The sequence below is a fragment of the Solanum stenotomum genome, chromosome 6 (assembly GCF_019186545.1).
Source record: "Solanum stenotomum isolate F172 chromosome 6, ASM1918654v1, whole genome shotgun sequence".
In the NCBI taxonomy this organism is placed as follows: domain Eukaryota; kingdom Viridiplantae; phylum Streptophyta; class Magnoliopsida; order Solanales; family Solanaceae; genus Solanum; species Solanum stenotomum.
The window spans coordinates 21,519,890-21,534,795 of NC_064287.1; the positions used below are offsets into that span (position 1 = coordinate 21,519,890).

Below are 14,906 nucleotides of genomic sequence, written 5' to 3' on the forward strand. Positions count from 1 at the left end.
TTTTGTTGTTATTATAATAATTTTTATATATGAACCTATCCCTTGCGATAGTCCAAAGAGAACGGTAGGAAGACCGCAACTAGAACGCTGGAAGCGGTTTGCTGAGTGAAATTCAAAAGATCTAAAGTTACCTGCGGTAGATGTCGTCAAGTTGGCCACAACAGGATGACATGTTCAAATTATCCTGTGCAAAACTAATGACTGGTTATTTTGTTGGTTATATTAATGTTTTGTTTTGATATGAAACATAATTGGTTTGAAGTGCATTATAGCTTAGTGTTTAATATATTATTCATTCTTTATACACTGTTCATTCAGTAATCATACAGAATGCATACTGTTACAAATAAAATTTATTCTAGTTTAAAGATATTGTATATATTAGTGATAATTATAAGAAGGTAATTATGGAGTTCATTTGGTATCACAAGTATTTAATGTAAGTTATCATGAATATTAATTTGGTTTTCAATTGGTGTCATATTATAAATAAAATTATAACAAATTGCATGCCAATTGTATTCATGTTTCATTCCAACTCTAGCTTAAGTTATGGTCATACACATATTAATCAAATTTAATTTAGTTTTCTTTCAAACAACATGTGTAGAATAAAAAATAATCAAATGTGAAAACACAATTCATAACATTTGTATATAAAAATCATATCACGATTCATACAATATCCAAGATTTAATATTAAAGTCATAGTCATATACATATAAATTAGATTTCATACACGTTTCATCCAATGAGTGTACAACTTAGAAACACACTGATACTTTAAAATAGTGTATCCGAAATGTACGAAGTCTGTATAATACTGGTGTCCTGAAATTATAATAGTCAAACATTATAACAAACTGCATGATATCATTTTTAGAAAAAAATCACTAGTTTGACAATTGATATCATTTTCATACCAATTTAATCATTCATACCATATGAAGATTCAAAAGAAAATCAGACAAATGTGAAAACACAATTCATAACATTTGTATATAAAAATCATATCATAATTCATACAATATCCAACCCCTTATATTAGAATCATATTCATATACGTATAAATTAGTTTTCATACACGTTTCATCCAATGAGTTTACTACTTAGAAACACAATGATACTTTAAAATAGTGAATCCAATTTGTATGAAATCTGTATAATACCAGTGTTCTGAAATTATAATAGCCAAATATTAATTCATGTGTAGATGGTAGCTGAATAAAACATAACATATGGTATTATATATCATCAAATACTTAAACAGAAAAAGTTTATCCAAAAGTTAAACAGAAAAAAATTATCCAAAAGTTAAAAAAAAATAATATGTAATTCTTAAAAAGTAGAAGTTGCAATGAACTATTTCAAATTTCTTGTCGGTGGTCTTGGTGTAGGATAACGGTGGTATCCGGAACATGTTCTTTTGCTATGTGAGGTCCACCAAATTTGCTAGCAATCGTACCAGTAGTGATCGCTCCATCCTCATTCTTTGTTTTTCCATAATGCCACTGGATTGTGGCATACCTTTCACGATGGTACTTTACATCAATTTCAACATCTCCCATGTCAAAAACACCATTGTTGATAATTCATATGTTTATACACAATTAGGATACAAATTTAATGTTAATACATAATTCATATCATTTTATAGTCAAATCCATAAAATATTTTTTTCATAATTCATACAAAATACATCACCCAAATTTTATAGTCAAATCCATAAACATTTTTTTTTCAGATTTGGAACAAATTTCACACAAACAACTGTTTTGAAAACAATAATAAGAATAATGTGATATAAAAACTTACTATTTTGAGTAATGTGAAAATAAATTAAATAAAGTACTTACCCTTACAATTTTTTTGGGGTTTTTGTATTTTGGTAATTCCGATTCCTTCTTCTTTGTTTTTCTTCTTGTATCTGGTTTTGATGTTTGAGCAACTTCAACATTTGTTGACTAACAAAATCCGAATCGAAATCGAAATCAGAATCAGGAGGGGTTTCAACAAGTGTTTTCCCCTTCCCTTCTTCCCCTTTTGATTTGCCGCAATCGCACTTTCCTTAGCTTCATTATTTTTATCTTTTTGATTCTTCGATCAAGAGGAACCACCGGTCGCCAAAATTTCAACAGTTTTAGGCGGGGGTGTTTGGGATAATATATTGAACGATGGAGCATGAACATCATCAATTGAAGTTCCATCAAATCTGGGACTCTTTCGAGGAGTTTCAATGGGTTTCTTAAATATGATGATGAATAATCGTGGGGGAGGGGGTGGACTATTTTGAAGTTAGACTTGATGGAAAACAATGGTAAAAGTGGGATAGTGGGTTGTGGCATGTAGGAGTGAATAAGCGTGGAGGAGGGGGGTGGGATTGACGAATGGGGATGGTAATGGTAAACAAGAAAAGAAAACGTGTATGGAGAAAATCCCTAAAATTGAGTAACTGAAAATTTTAGTTCTAAAAAAAAGGAAGTGAAATTGAATTAATTACCTATTATTAATTAATAATAAAAATCTTTAAATAGATTAATAATTTATTAAATAAATATACTTTAATTTTAAAATAAAATAAAATTTAATTGATATGTCATAACTCGTAAATAATTTGTTATAAGCAAGAATTTTTTAAAAGTAGATTTAAAATTCGTAATATTTACTCTTAAATGTGTATATGGGGTGATTTTTCCTATTTAAAAAGTAAAATAGAGTGTAAGATTGGACATGCCTCACACAAGACTATTTTAAAAAAAACAACAACAAAATAAAACCCAACCCATAATATATGCTGGTTATAACAATATCTCGAAATATAACCGGAAGATGTTAAATTTCTCATAACAGAGAATCAGGAAGCACATATATTGTATTGATAGCAACAATCGAAAAGAAATACACCTTCTTACTTAAAACCCTTTGCAGTTGATTATATGTGTGACTTGCTCAGAAACAGCTAAAATTGAGATAGATTGATGATTATGAGGAGCTTTGATAACCAAAATTGAATATTTTGAAAAGATACAAGAGCCAGAGAGTTGAGGAAGAAGAATAGGATCCCAAGAGAGACTCCAGAAGAGTACAGTACGGCTAACAAGAAAAGAAAGCTGATATATATGGACTTATATTATGCCGTTAGATAAATCATTAAAATTACGAAAATAGCCTTGGTCGTCCAGGGCTGAATTCACTCTTTTATATATTCTTTTCTTCCTCAACTCTCTGCCTCTTCTATCTTTTCAATGTCATCCATGTAAGAGGAAGAATTAATTTCTTAGTTAGAGATAGACAAGATTAAAGCAAGTAAGTTCAGATTAGTGAATGTCTGTTGTGGGTTTTGGGTATTTTAATTAAATCCTAAAGAGAAAACCTAACCAGATCGAATTTGGAATTGGATCAGGTAATCATGGGGATCAGATTCATACTAATGGTGAATAAGCAAGGACAAACCCGTCTTGCCCAGTATTACGAATACCTCACTCTTGAAGAAAGACGTGCCCTTGAGGGTGAAATTGTACGCAAATGCCTTGCCCGCAACGAACAACAGGTTCCCAATTTTTTCTATGTTCTTATGGGTCTTTCAATTCTTAGTTTTTCTTATGTTCAAACGTTGCTATAATTCTGTAGACATAGCTGCTAATGCGATCAGAATAGAGAATGAAATGAAATTACATGACGGATCCCTTAAAAATAATTTACTTGTATACTAGTCAGCTTTCTGCTTTCTCAACCTTTTTTAAAGCTTATTATTTCTGTGTAAAATTATTTTTTTCTTTATTGTGTTTGTGAATGTGCATAACATGTTCTGGTTCTGAATTTCTTTGTTCCAATCTTTCTTGTTGATACTCTTTTTCCTGTATTTCAAAACAGTGTTCATTTGTGGAGCATCGTACCTACAAAATTGTCTATAGGCGATATGCATCACTCTTTTTCCTTGTTGGAGTTGATAATGAAGAAGTAAGTTATACTGTTGACTTCTTCCTGCTTTTTTATTTACAACTCAGCTAACCCTTTCTTTACCTCTTTGCTTACCACTCAATTACATCGAATTTAACTTATTTTTGTTCGTATTTTATGTTTGAAGTGGTGTAGGTCGATCCCCCTCCCCCCTCTATTCTTGACAATATCCTGTCATATCAATGCAGGAAGCATCCTTTGTTTACCTCCATGACCTAATTCTATGACCTGGAAACTTATTCATTTTCCATATGTATAGTTAGAGAAATATCTTAAATTTAAGTGTGAACCTACCTCCCACACTAATGGTATTTGGTATGCTATCTATCAACTATGGAGAACTCTAAGAGACTAGGATAACTATGGAGTATAAGTATTGCAGTCCAGATCAGTATTTGTCTTGTTCTTTTGTTATAGGCCCAGAACATTTTCTTATTACAGAGGTGTTCCCCTAGATGTTCACTAGCTATTAAGCTTCATCTGAGAATTGTTTGTTTTTGTTTTAAGGTGGGCCACTGCAAAATAGATGTTGACCATAAAAAATACTCCCAGACACGATAATCGAGGTTTAGCTTTCTCTCTTGGTTTAGCTTTCTCTCCTTTCTGCAAGCTCAACGACCACTTTTCTGGCAACTCCGCAATAGGAAATTTAGTTTGCTCCTCAATCATTCGTCAGTGATTGATCAGAAACTTAGTCTATATTCAACATGGGCGATGGTAAAATTTATTTTAACCCAGGGTTTTAATCTGATGACATTACAAGGACAATTTCAGGATCTGAAATCTGGTTCAACTGGGTTGAATGCTGCAAGAAATTTGCTTAGGAGAGTCACTTTGAGCCTTAAAGTCATGAGGTGGATTGTTTATATTCTTAACACGGCCACAAAGGGCCAGAGTATGTCGGTCATACGATGGAAAATAGAAGATTTCCATGCAGGGATTTACTGTACTTTGAAATACAATAAATACAGAAGGTACATCAGCATTATTGCTATACAAGGAAAAAACAGATAAAAAACCATCAACCTACAGTTAAAGCATGGAGGGAGAAGATTGCATTAAGGATAGAAAGATTCACTAATGCTTCAAACATAAAGGAAAAGAAACCTGTAATTCAACCATCAACTTCTTTTTTGCTGAAGTAGTCAGGGCCAACAAATGGATGACTACATAAACCTAAACATCGCCAATCAAACTCCAGAATCATCATCTCTGGTAGCTCCAAAACAATAGGCAGGGATTTTCTAGGGAGATGTAATGTTAGTAGATTCCATGTGTCTTTGTAGGACATTCCACCTCTAAATGACGTCCGAAGATGGGTCACCTTCTGCACATGATGTTAATGTTTATGAGATGAACGATTCCTATTTCCTGATTGAACTTTTGACAAGAAAAATTGCTGAACATGTCCTTACAAGTGAATGGTGCTGGAAGTATGTGAAGCTACTACTTGATTGGTGGTCTCCCACAGTGAGATGTTGTCCAAAACCTGTGGAAAGAAACTACATATGGATTTGGCCCTTAGGGAAGTTAAAGTTATGGTCCCAAAAGGTTTTTGAAGTAATTCGTAGTTTTGTGGTAGTCGAATTGAAACAAAAGAAGAAACCAGTATGAAGAATCATATGCGTTGGGTTAGGGCAGCATATCGGTTGGTTCGGTTTACTTTTGAAGTTTATCGTTCGACTTATGGGTTATCGATTTGTAGACATGCTAGCCGTTATAGAAACATTAAGATATTTATTTATCAGTTTGATTATCTATTTTTTTTTTTAATTCAAAGGTGGATCATATAGACTCTTGATTAAGAATCAAACGATCATATCCAGACCATAAATGCCCCGTCCCAGAACAACACAAAATCTGTCCTAAAACAAAAGAAAGATAAGATAAACAAAATAGGAAAAGAAAATTCTAAAACTGATTGTCTTCTAGCTAGAGTTCCATCTGCCATGGGGGACGAAGACGCAATGCTTACCTTGGAGAAAAATCGATCTCGATTTAACCATTAAGATTTCACACACAAAAAAGAATCATTGAAAATCATTTTGAAATAAGGTGACAAACCAAATGAACTATGCCCATGAGTTGACATATTGCATCTTGGTTAGAAGAAATCACTAGCACTTTGTAGAATAACCTAGAGTTTGAGACAGTGGGAAATGAAAGTATGAGACTAAATCCTAAGTCAAGAACTTTATATATCGAATGGTATAAATGAAATTATTAATCTACTATTGGGTTATCGGTTACCCGTTCAGAACTAGTAGCCTGATATAAGAAAAAACCAAAACCGTTACCAAAATTGCTAAATCAATATCGATAAACCATTAATTTTTTTTTGGTTCGGGTTATTGGTTTCGGTTCGGTTTTGAACAGTCCTAGTTGGGCTAGAATTAAAGTGAAGGGAGACAAAGAAACTTCCCAAGCAAAAGTAGAAGCAAAAAGTGATGGATTTTTTTTTTTGAAACTGGTAAATGGGTATTCCTCAGCATTAAGGACATGCTGGACACCATCAAAAAGTGTTAGATAAAAAAAAAACAGCAACTAGAAAACAAGATACTTACAGAGATCTTAATAAATCTACAAACTGATCTATATCCTCTGAACCTACTTCTTTACACAAAAGTAGAAAGATATTATACAATTCCATTTAACTTTCTGAATGGAATTGGATCTATCTTCATAACACCTCCCATTTCTCTCTCTCCAAACTGTCCACCGATGCATTGTGGGATGATCCTCCACCACTTCTTTTGACTTTTGCTGCCTGCTCTTTTCATCCAGCAACTAAGCAAATCTGCAGTATGCTCCGGCATAGTCCAGCTTGTCTTTGTTATGTTGAGAAATAGAGACCAAAGTTGTGCTGTAAAGGTGCAGTGCAAAAACTGTTTGTTTCATTTGTCTCATTGCATAAGAAGCACCTGGAAACTATGATGGCCCCTTTTTTCTTCAAAGCTTCTTGTGTCAGGCATGCTCTTTTAACCACCAACCAAGCAAAGCATTTTATCTTGGTTGGGGATGGACTATTCCATAAGTTTCTCCATATTTTTGGTTGCCCTCTACACTGTACCCTTTCTTCCATTTTATAAACCCTTTTAACAGAGAATTGCCTATCAATATTGTGTTTCCATCTTAATGTATCTGGTTCAGCAGTAGTGCCATTGAAATCATCAATCCTATTTAGCAAATCGGCTACTCTATCGATCTCCCAGTCATTTAGCAATCTCCTGAAGAATAAGTTCCATCCCTGTGCACTCCACATATCATAAATGGTGCCATCTGGGTTGTTGCTTAGAATAAATAGGTCTGGAAAAATCTCCATTAATGGACTTTGCTCCTTCCAAGCATCCTTCCAGAATTTTATTCTTTTCCCATCTCCAACTCTCTTCTGCAAGTTCCCTTCCAGTTTGGGCCATAGAGCTCTAATGGTCTTCCAAACTCCAACTCCATAGGTATCAGTGCTCACATTGGTACACCATGGGTTGAGTTCACCAAACTTGTGTCTAATTACCTCCCTCCATAATGCATGATCCTCCACATTGTATCTCCAGAGCCATTTCATCAATAAACTATTGTTCTTTCATCAATAAACTATTGTGCTGTGCTCTTAGATTTCTGATGCCCAAGCCACCTTGTTCTCTACTGTGCATTGTTGTCTGCCAATTGACTAGTTTATATCCTTTGCCCTCTTTACAGCCATGCCACAGAAAATCCCTTCTAAGTCTGTCCAGCTTTTTCATAACTTTGGGAGGTATGGGAAATAGAGACATTACATACGTAGGAAATGCATCAAGTACAGAGTTGATAAGGATGAGCCTCCCTCCTAGTGATATACACTGTGCCTTCCACCTAGCCAATCTGTTTTCAATTTTCTCTAATATTCCATCCCAAATTTCCCCTGCCTTGTGTTCACTGCCCAGAGGCATACCAAGGTATGTAGTTGGCTTATTTTCAACTTTGCACCCTAAAATGATTGCAAGATTTTGGATATTTGGCACCTCTTTTATCGGGAACAAACTGTTTTTTCCCTAATTAACTTTCAAGTCAGAAGAAGCTTCAAAAATAGTGAAAATCATTCTGATGTAACCTATTTGTTCAACCTTTGGCTCACAAAATATCACTGTGTCATCTGCATACTGTAGGTGATGTACCTCCATTATTTCTCCTCTGCTATTTCCTATCTCAAACCCTTTTTTCATCTATTCTGTAATGCTATCCTCATAATGCTATCAAATCCCTCCATTGCTAGTATAAACAGGAAAGGAGACAGAGGGTCACCTTGTCTAAGACCCCTTTCAGAAACAAAAAAACCTACAGGTTCACCATTCACCAAAACAGAGAACTTGACAGTTTTAATGCAAAAGTCAATCCATTTCAACCATTTCTCACCAAAGCCCATTTGACTGAGAGTATTCAACAAGAATCTCCAGTTGACATGATTATAGGCTTTTTCTATGTCTAGCTTACACATGATACCTGCTTCTGCCCCTTTAAGTCTCGAGTCCACACACTCACTAGCAATTAGGGCTGCATCCATGATCTGTCTTCCTTTTATAAATGCCATCTGATGCTTGTTAACTAAATTGTTAACCACCTTCTTGAGTCTTTTAGCCAGTATCTTTGCCACAATCTTATATATTCCACCTATGAAACTTACAGGTCTGAAATCTTTCAACTCTGAAGCTCCAATCTTCTTTGGGATCAAGGCTATGAATGTTGCATTGAGGCTTTTCTCAAACTTCTGATGTTTATAAAAATATTGGATAGTTTTCAGAATGTCCTCCTTTATAAGTTCCCAGAAAGCCAAATAAAAGGACATAGGGAATCCATCCGGCCCTGGTGCCTTCTCCATAGCACACAATTTAATGCCTTCTAAGATTTCATCCTCTTCAAATTGTCTTCGTAGCTCCTCCTGTTCTTCTGCAGATATCCTTGTAGCTTCATGTAACACTAATTCTAGCCTCCATTCTTCTTCCTCCTTATACATGTTCTTGTAGTAATTTTGAATAGCTTCTTTGATCTCCTTTGCATCTGTCACCTCCATACCATCCACCTTCAAGTTATCTATGGAGTTTACCCTTTTGTGAGCTGTAGCTATCCTATGGAAGTATTTTGTATTTTTGTCTCCCTGTTTCAACCATTGTATTCTTGATCTTTGTCTCCAAGCTATCTCCTCATTTCTTGCAACTTCTTCAAACTCTAAAGCCAAATTTGATTTTTGCATTGCCTCATCATCTGTGAGAGCTCTTTGTTTTCCTGGATTGCTTCCAAAGTTGCAAGCTGGTTTAAATTGTCACCCTTTCTTTGTTTCCAGTTGCCCCTGTTGTTTCTACTCCACTCTTTTAACCTTTCTTTTAGCATCTTCAGTTTCTCAGCATGGGTGGAAATTAGTAACCTAAGTTGTGGTAGTATCCTAGTACTACCCATGGAAATAGGGCAAGTACATTGACCTAACTGATGGCTATGAGACTATACCTCTGAATGAAGAGGAAGTATTGCTGAAAGAAAATCCCATGAAAGTGATGGATATGTTTACACCATTCTGATTTGGTGTGAAATTTCAGCATGGGTGGAAATTAGTAACCTAAGTTGTGGTAGTATCCTAGTACTACCCATGGAAATAGGGCAAGTACATCGACCTAGCTGATGGCTATGAGACTATACCTCTGAATGAAGAGGAAGTATTGCTGAAAGAAAATCCCGTGAAAGTGACTTCCTTGTCCCACAATCAGTTCATGTTCGAACTTCCCTCGAGACACGAGGTGGCTATGGTTAAGTACATTGACTGCGGGAAATGTAAGTATGAAACTAAATCCTAAGTCAAGAACTTCATATACCGAATGGTATAAATGTAACTATTAATCTACTATTGGGTTATCGGTTAACCCGTTAAGAACCAGTAACCCGATATAAGAAAAAACCAAAACCGTTACCAAAACTACTAAATCAATACCGATAAACCAATAACTTTTTTTTGATTCAGTTATTCGTTTCGGTTTGGTTTTGAACAGTCCTAGTTGGGCTAGAATTAAAGTGAAGGGAGACAAAGAAACTTTCCAAACAAAAGTAGAAGCAGAAAGTGATGGATATGTTTACACCATCCCGATTTGCTGTGAAATTTCAGCATGGGTGGAAATTAGTAACCTAAGTGGTGGTAGTATCCTAGTACTACCCATGGAAATAGGGCAAGTACATCTACCTAACTAATGGCAATGAGACTATACCTCTGAATGAAGAGGAAGTATTGCTGAAAGAAAATCCCATGAAAGTGACTTCTTTTTCTCACAGTCTGTTCATGTTCGAACTTCCCTCGAGACAAGAGGCAGCTACGGTTAAGGATGGCGAATGGTTTTGGAACGGTCGGAGGCTAACCGTAAACTGGGGGTCTCCGATCATGGGTACGAAGTAAGCTAATCAGACTTCAGGTTATGTCTGGATCAAAGTTTTTGGGTCCTGCTTCATGCTTGAACAATTTTGAAGTTTGAAGTTAAGAATTTGGCCAAAGCTGAAACAATTTCTTGGAGGCAAAAGTCCAGATGTTTGTGGTTAAGGATGGAGACAGAAACACACAGTATTTTCAAGCAATGGCCAACTCTCATGGGAGATATGACAACATAGATAAACTGAAGGCGGGATGGAAATAATTGAAGACAAAGTGCAAATAAAGGAGGAGGTACTACCAGAATCTATACACTCAAATTAAAGCTTAGAGGCCTACTACCAATTTTGAAGATGTGCCCAACTTTTTGAGATTGTTTTTTTTTTGAGAATTATGTGCTCAACTTATCAGGCGATGATACATATATGCTTGAAAAAACTTTTGATGAGGAGGAAGTTCACTCCATCATTCAGTCCCACGCTCTTGACAAAGCCCTAGGATCTGATGGTTTCACTATGGTTTTGTTTTAAAGAACATGGGGTTTTTTCAAGCCAGAAGTGGTGGGAGCTCTCATAGATTTCCATCAGAATTGCCAAATGATTAAATCATGCAATGCCTCCTTTATTGCACTGATATCTAAAAGGAAAAGAGCTGTGGCATTAGAACACTATAAGGCCAATTAGCCTCATTGGCAGTATATATAAGATTGTGTCTAAGCTTTTGGCTGAAAGACTTAATGGGTCGTTTGGTGTGAGGGATAATACCAAATAGTCCCGGGATTAAATTATAGTACCGCTTATTTTGTTGTTTGGTTGGCAAGTTCGGGATAACTTATCCCGGGATTAATAATTAGTACCGGGATAAGTTATCCTCTCTTTGGGTGGTATAGTAATCCCGGGATAACTTATCCCGGGATAAAATAGGTAAATGACAAAAATGTCTCTTTCAACCCTTTTGTTATATAACTTTTTACATTAATGAAGGGCATTTTTGTAAACAAATAAATTGTTCTTAAAATTTATTATTTTGAATACAACAAACCAAACACTCAATAAAAAATAATCCCAACACAACTTATCCCATCATAACTAATCCCAACATAACTTATCCCAACATAACTTATCCCATCATAACTCATTTTCAAACCAAACGACCCCTAAGAGTATTATTGACAAGCTTGTTTCAACACATCAGAATGTCTTCATAAAGCACAAGCAAATTACAGATGCAACTTTGGTAGTAAACGAAGTGCTAGATTAGAGGGTTAAAAGTGGTGAACCTTGTGTGATCTGCAAACTTGACTTTGAGAAGACATTTGATCAGCTCAATTGGTCTTACCTTATTTCTATCCTACGGAAGGTGGATTAGATGGATCAAATTTAGTATTTCAATGATGAAATACTCGGTCATTGTGCATAGAGGACCAATGGGCTTTTTTCTCTACTCAAAAAGGAATCGGACAAGGGTATCCCCCCTCTCCCTTTCTGTTTATTATAGGATGATGAATCAGTCTAATCAGCAGATTGATAATTGGCCTTGGAAAGATATTTGGAGAACTAATATCCCACACAAAGTAGCTTGTTTTGTGTGGCTCTTGGCTATGGAAGCTGTCCTCACCCAGGACAATTTAATGAAAAGAAAGACCACAATGTGTCCCAGATGCTTTTTGTGTGGAGTTTAAGAAGAGACCATTAGTCATCTATTGCTTCATTGCAAAGTGACAACATTTGTGGAGAATTTTGTTTAACCTGAAAGGCATATCCTGGATCATGCCTGGAAAGATTATAGAAGCTTTGCGAAGTTGGTAGGAAGTAGGATCCATGGCAAAGAACAGAAGTAGATGGAGAATTGTCCTTGCTTGCATCTGGTGGACAATCTGGAAGGAGAGGATTTCAAGATGTTTTGAAAATATAGAGAGTAGTATGTAGAAGATCAAACTGAATTATGTTCTGCTATTATGTTTTTGGTCTAAACAGATATACTCAGATGATACTGATTGTATTATTGATGTTCTAGAGTCAATATAGAGGTAGATCAGTATAGCTTCTGGAGTACAATTGTAAACTTGGTTGTAGTACTACCCATATGCTGTTTACCCACTTATACACATATATACACAATAGTTACCAGTTTCAAAAAAGAAGGGCCACACTTATACACATATATATACAATAGTTACCAGTTCCTTGTTCTTACATTGTGAAGTAACTAGACAACTTTAGAGCATATTTCTAGCTCTAGCATTAGCAGGGAAACACTGGGTTATGCCAAACAATACAAGGAAATGCTGTCATGCTAGAATAAAAGGAGAAGACCTTCAAGTCAGAAAAAGTAGAGGAATTCGATCCTTGCATGCATATGGTGAATTGTACGAAAATTAGGGACTCGAGATTTTCAGTCAAGGCAACTCCTTTCAGAAGATAAAATTGAATTGCTTGCTTCTGCAAAAGACTCAGAAGCTAACACTAGATGTTCTTGGATTTCTGTAAGAAAGGAATTGTTTGCTGTATATTTTTGGATCATGCCCCTGTGATTTTGGCCAGCACAACTGCTGTGCTTTTGAATATATAAAATTTGTTACCATCTGAGAAAAAAATTTATCTTGTTAGTAAAACCTTTTATAAATTCATGTATCAATCTGTTTTACTGCAGCTGTGTCACACCTAATTGTGGTTGGAATTTTTTAGTTCATGCACAGCAGGCCTTTGGGGGAGGATTATTGGGACAAAACTTTGTTCATATGTAGGTCCCATAGCTAGTTAAGATTATTGTTTGGTTTGCCTTTTCATCATTGATGTCCTATTCCATTTGGCAGAATGAACTAGCTATTTTGGAATTCATTCACCTCTTAGTTGAAACTATGGATCGTCATTTTGGCAATGTGGTAAGTTTGTGAATTAAGTTGATTATTTTTTGGAAGTCAGTTGGGATGTTTTGCTTTCTGGTTTATTAATTTTCTAATTCAATAGTGCGAGCTAGATATCATGTTTCATCTTGAGAAAGCGCACTTCATGTTGGAGGAAATGGTAATGAATGGGTGTATTGTTGAGACAAGCAAGGCAAATATTCTGACTCCAATTCAACTAATGGACAAAGCATCATAAGAATCCACTCTTATGCACAAAAGGTTTCGAAGCATCATGGTGAACCATTTGTTTTGTGAAGTGTTCCTTCTTTGATTGGTTTGTATGAGGAAAACAATCTTTATTTCCATTACAATGCTATGCATCTGCTTTGACAACATATAAGGAGGATAAATTGCTTTGGTTATTTTACTTGTTTGACTTGGAGTTCTTGATAGTATGTTGCCGGTTGTTGCTTATTTGGCCTTTCAATTGTTTATTTTACAGGCTGGTTTATTGGGTGCTTTCCCGATAAACCACTCAGTCTCCATGGTAGGTAAGAGGAAAATATTACACTACTGTTTTCATTACTTTTTTCTATATAGGCTGCCTTTTTAGTTGAAGTTCCTATATTGATTTTTTCTTTCTTTCTCTTATGAATCCCCTTTTTCTGCTCCTTGAACTAATGGTTGTTTATTAGTTTGCCTCCCATCGCCACCAATCACAATAGCTAACTGTAAAATTTTTAAGAGAAGAAAAATACACTTGGCCGCTCAAAGTCAAAGGTGGTTTAAGCATCGTATTTTGGATGCCTTGCAGAATTCCTGAACAATAATTTGAGTCATGGAAAGCATTGTCTCTCTTTTGGTTGAATATAAATACTAGTTGGAGCGCGAGGAGTTTATGAGGGGATGTTTCTTAAGCTGTTTAAATTTTTTTTCCATTTTATTGTTGATAGATGTACTAGTGGAAGGAGACCATTTAGCTCCTAATAAATATTTTACAGTAGTTTTGCGTTTGTTTGTGTACAAATGCACACGCAAGTATACGCTGAGTTCAGATATTGTAATCACAGGGACCTGTAAAATTGATGGTCTAATTGGAATTCTTATTTCAACTATTCCTAGAAACAAATAATTCTTGAGTTTTTATTATTCTAAAGTTAACTAAGAAAACAATTAAACTTGTAGGAAGCTAGGAAACGTTTGTTTTAATAGAAAAGTCTAGGGTCTTGGCAATTTAAATATTTAGTTTAGTCTTTTAATACTCACATTTATTTACCTGAGTTATTTGTTGCATGTTCATTACTAATTGAGCATCTTGCCAAAAACTATAAGACTGCTCAACTATTTTTGACTTCTATATTATATGATCGTCGGTTAATAGTGAAGTGCATTTATATTCTGTATGTATGAACTGAGCAAGACAAAAGGGTATATTACTATCCTCATTAGCGAATCAATTTCCTCTACCTATAAGGTTAACAAACAAGTTCTACTTATTACGCCCACTATTACCTTTTTAAAGTTCAATTAACGAGCCACAAATAATATTTGATAGTTGGCTAAAAAATAGAATGATACAAACCAAGAAGAATTAAATAACTCAAAGATGGAAAATTCAATATTTATAAGCGATTGTTAAATGTCAATCATGTCAATGGCAAAACCCTAGAAATAGGTAGTGTAGCTACTCATGATTCTCATAAGATGATACGAATCATG

The 14,906-nt window shown here is 35.1% G+C and overlaps 1 protein-coding gene across 2 annotated transcripts; it reads left to right on the forward strand.

Moving 5' to 3' along the window:
- The first annotated feature begins 3,173 nt into the window (after positions 1 to 3,173).
- Positions 3,174 to 13,628, forward strand: LOC125866816 (AP-4 complex subunit sigma). Of its 2 annotated transcripts, XM_049547176.1 has the most exons (5): positions 3,174 to 3,306; positions 3,404 to 3,550; positions 3,874 to 3,960; positions 13,155 to 13,223; positions 13,309 to 13,628. In XM_049547176.1, the coding sequence occupies exons 2-5, from the start codon at positions 3,410 to 3,412 to the stop codon at positions 13,441 to 13,443; spliced, it is 432 nt and encodes a 143-aa protein (XP_049403133.1). In that variant the 5' UTR covers positions 3,174 to 3,306; positions 3,404 to 3,409; the 3' UTR covers positions 13,444 to 13,628. The 2 variants fall into 2 exon arrangements, with proteins under 2 accessions (XP_049403133.1, XP_049403132.1); XM_049547175.1 differs by lacking the exon at positions 3,174 to 3,306 and having other exon boundaries at positions 3,363 to 3,550.
- The last annotated feature ends 1,278 nt before the right edge of the window (positions 13,629 to 14,906 follow it).

What these genes read in the sequence shown, in the direction of transcription:
- LOC125866816 (XM_049547176.1), top strand. Translation starts at nt 3,410, where the DNA reads ATGGGGATCAGATTCATACTAATGGTGAATAAGCAAGGACAAACCCGT. An exon ending in TTGCCCGCAACGAACAACAG is followed by an intron (nt 3,551 to 3,873) that starts GTTCCCAATTTT and finishes ATTTCAAAACAG; the next exon opens with TGTTCATTTGTGGAGCATCG. An exon ending in TTGGAGTTGATAATGAAGAA is followed by an intron (nt 3,961 to 13,154) that starts GTAAGTTATACT and finishes TCCATTTGGCAG; the next exon opens with AATGAACTAGCTATTTTGGA.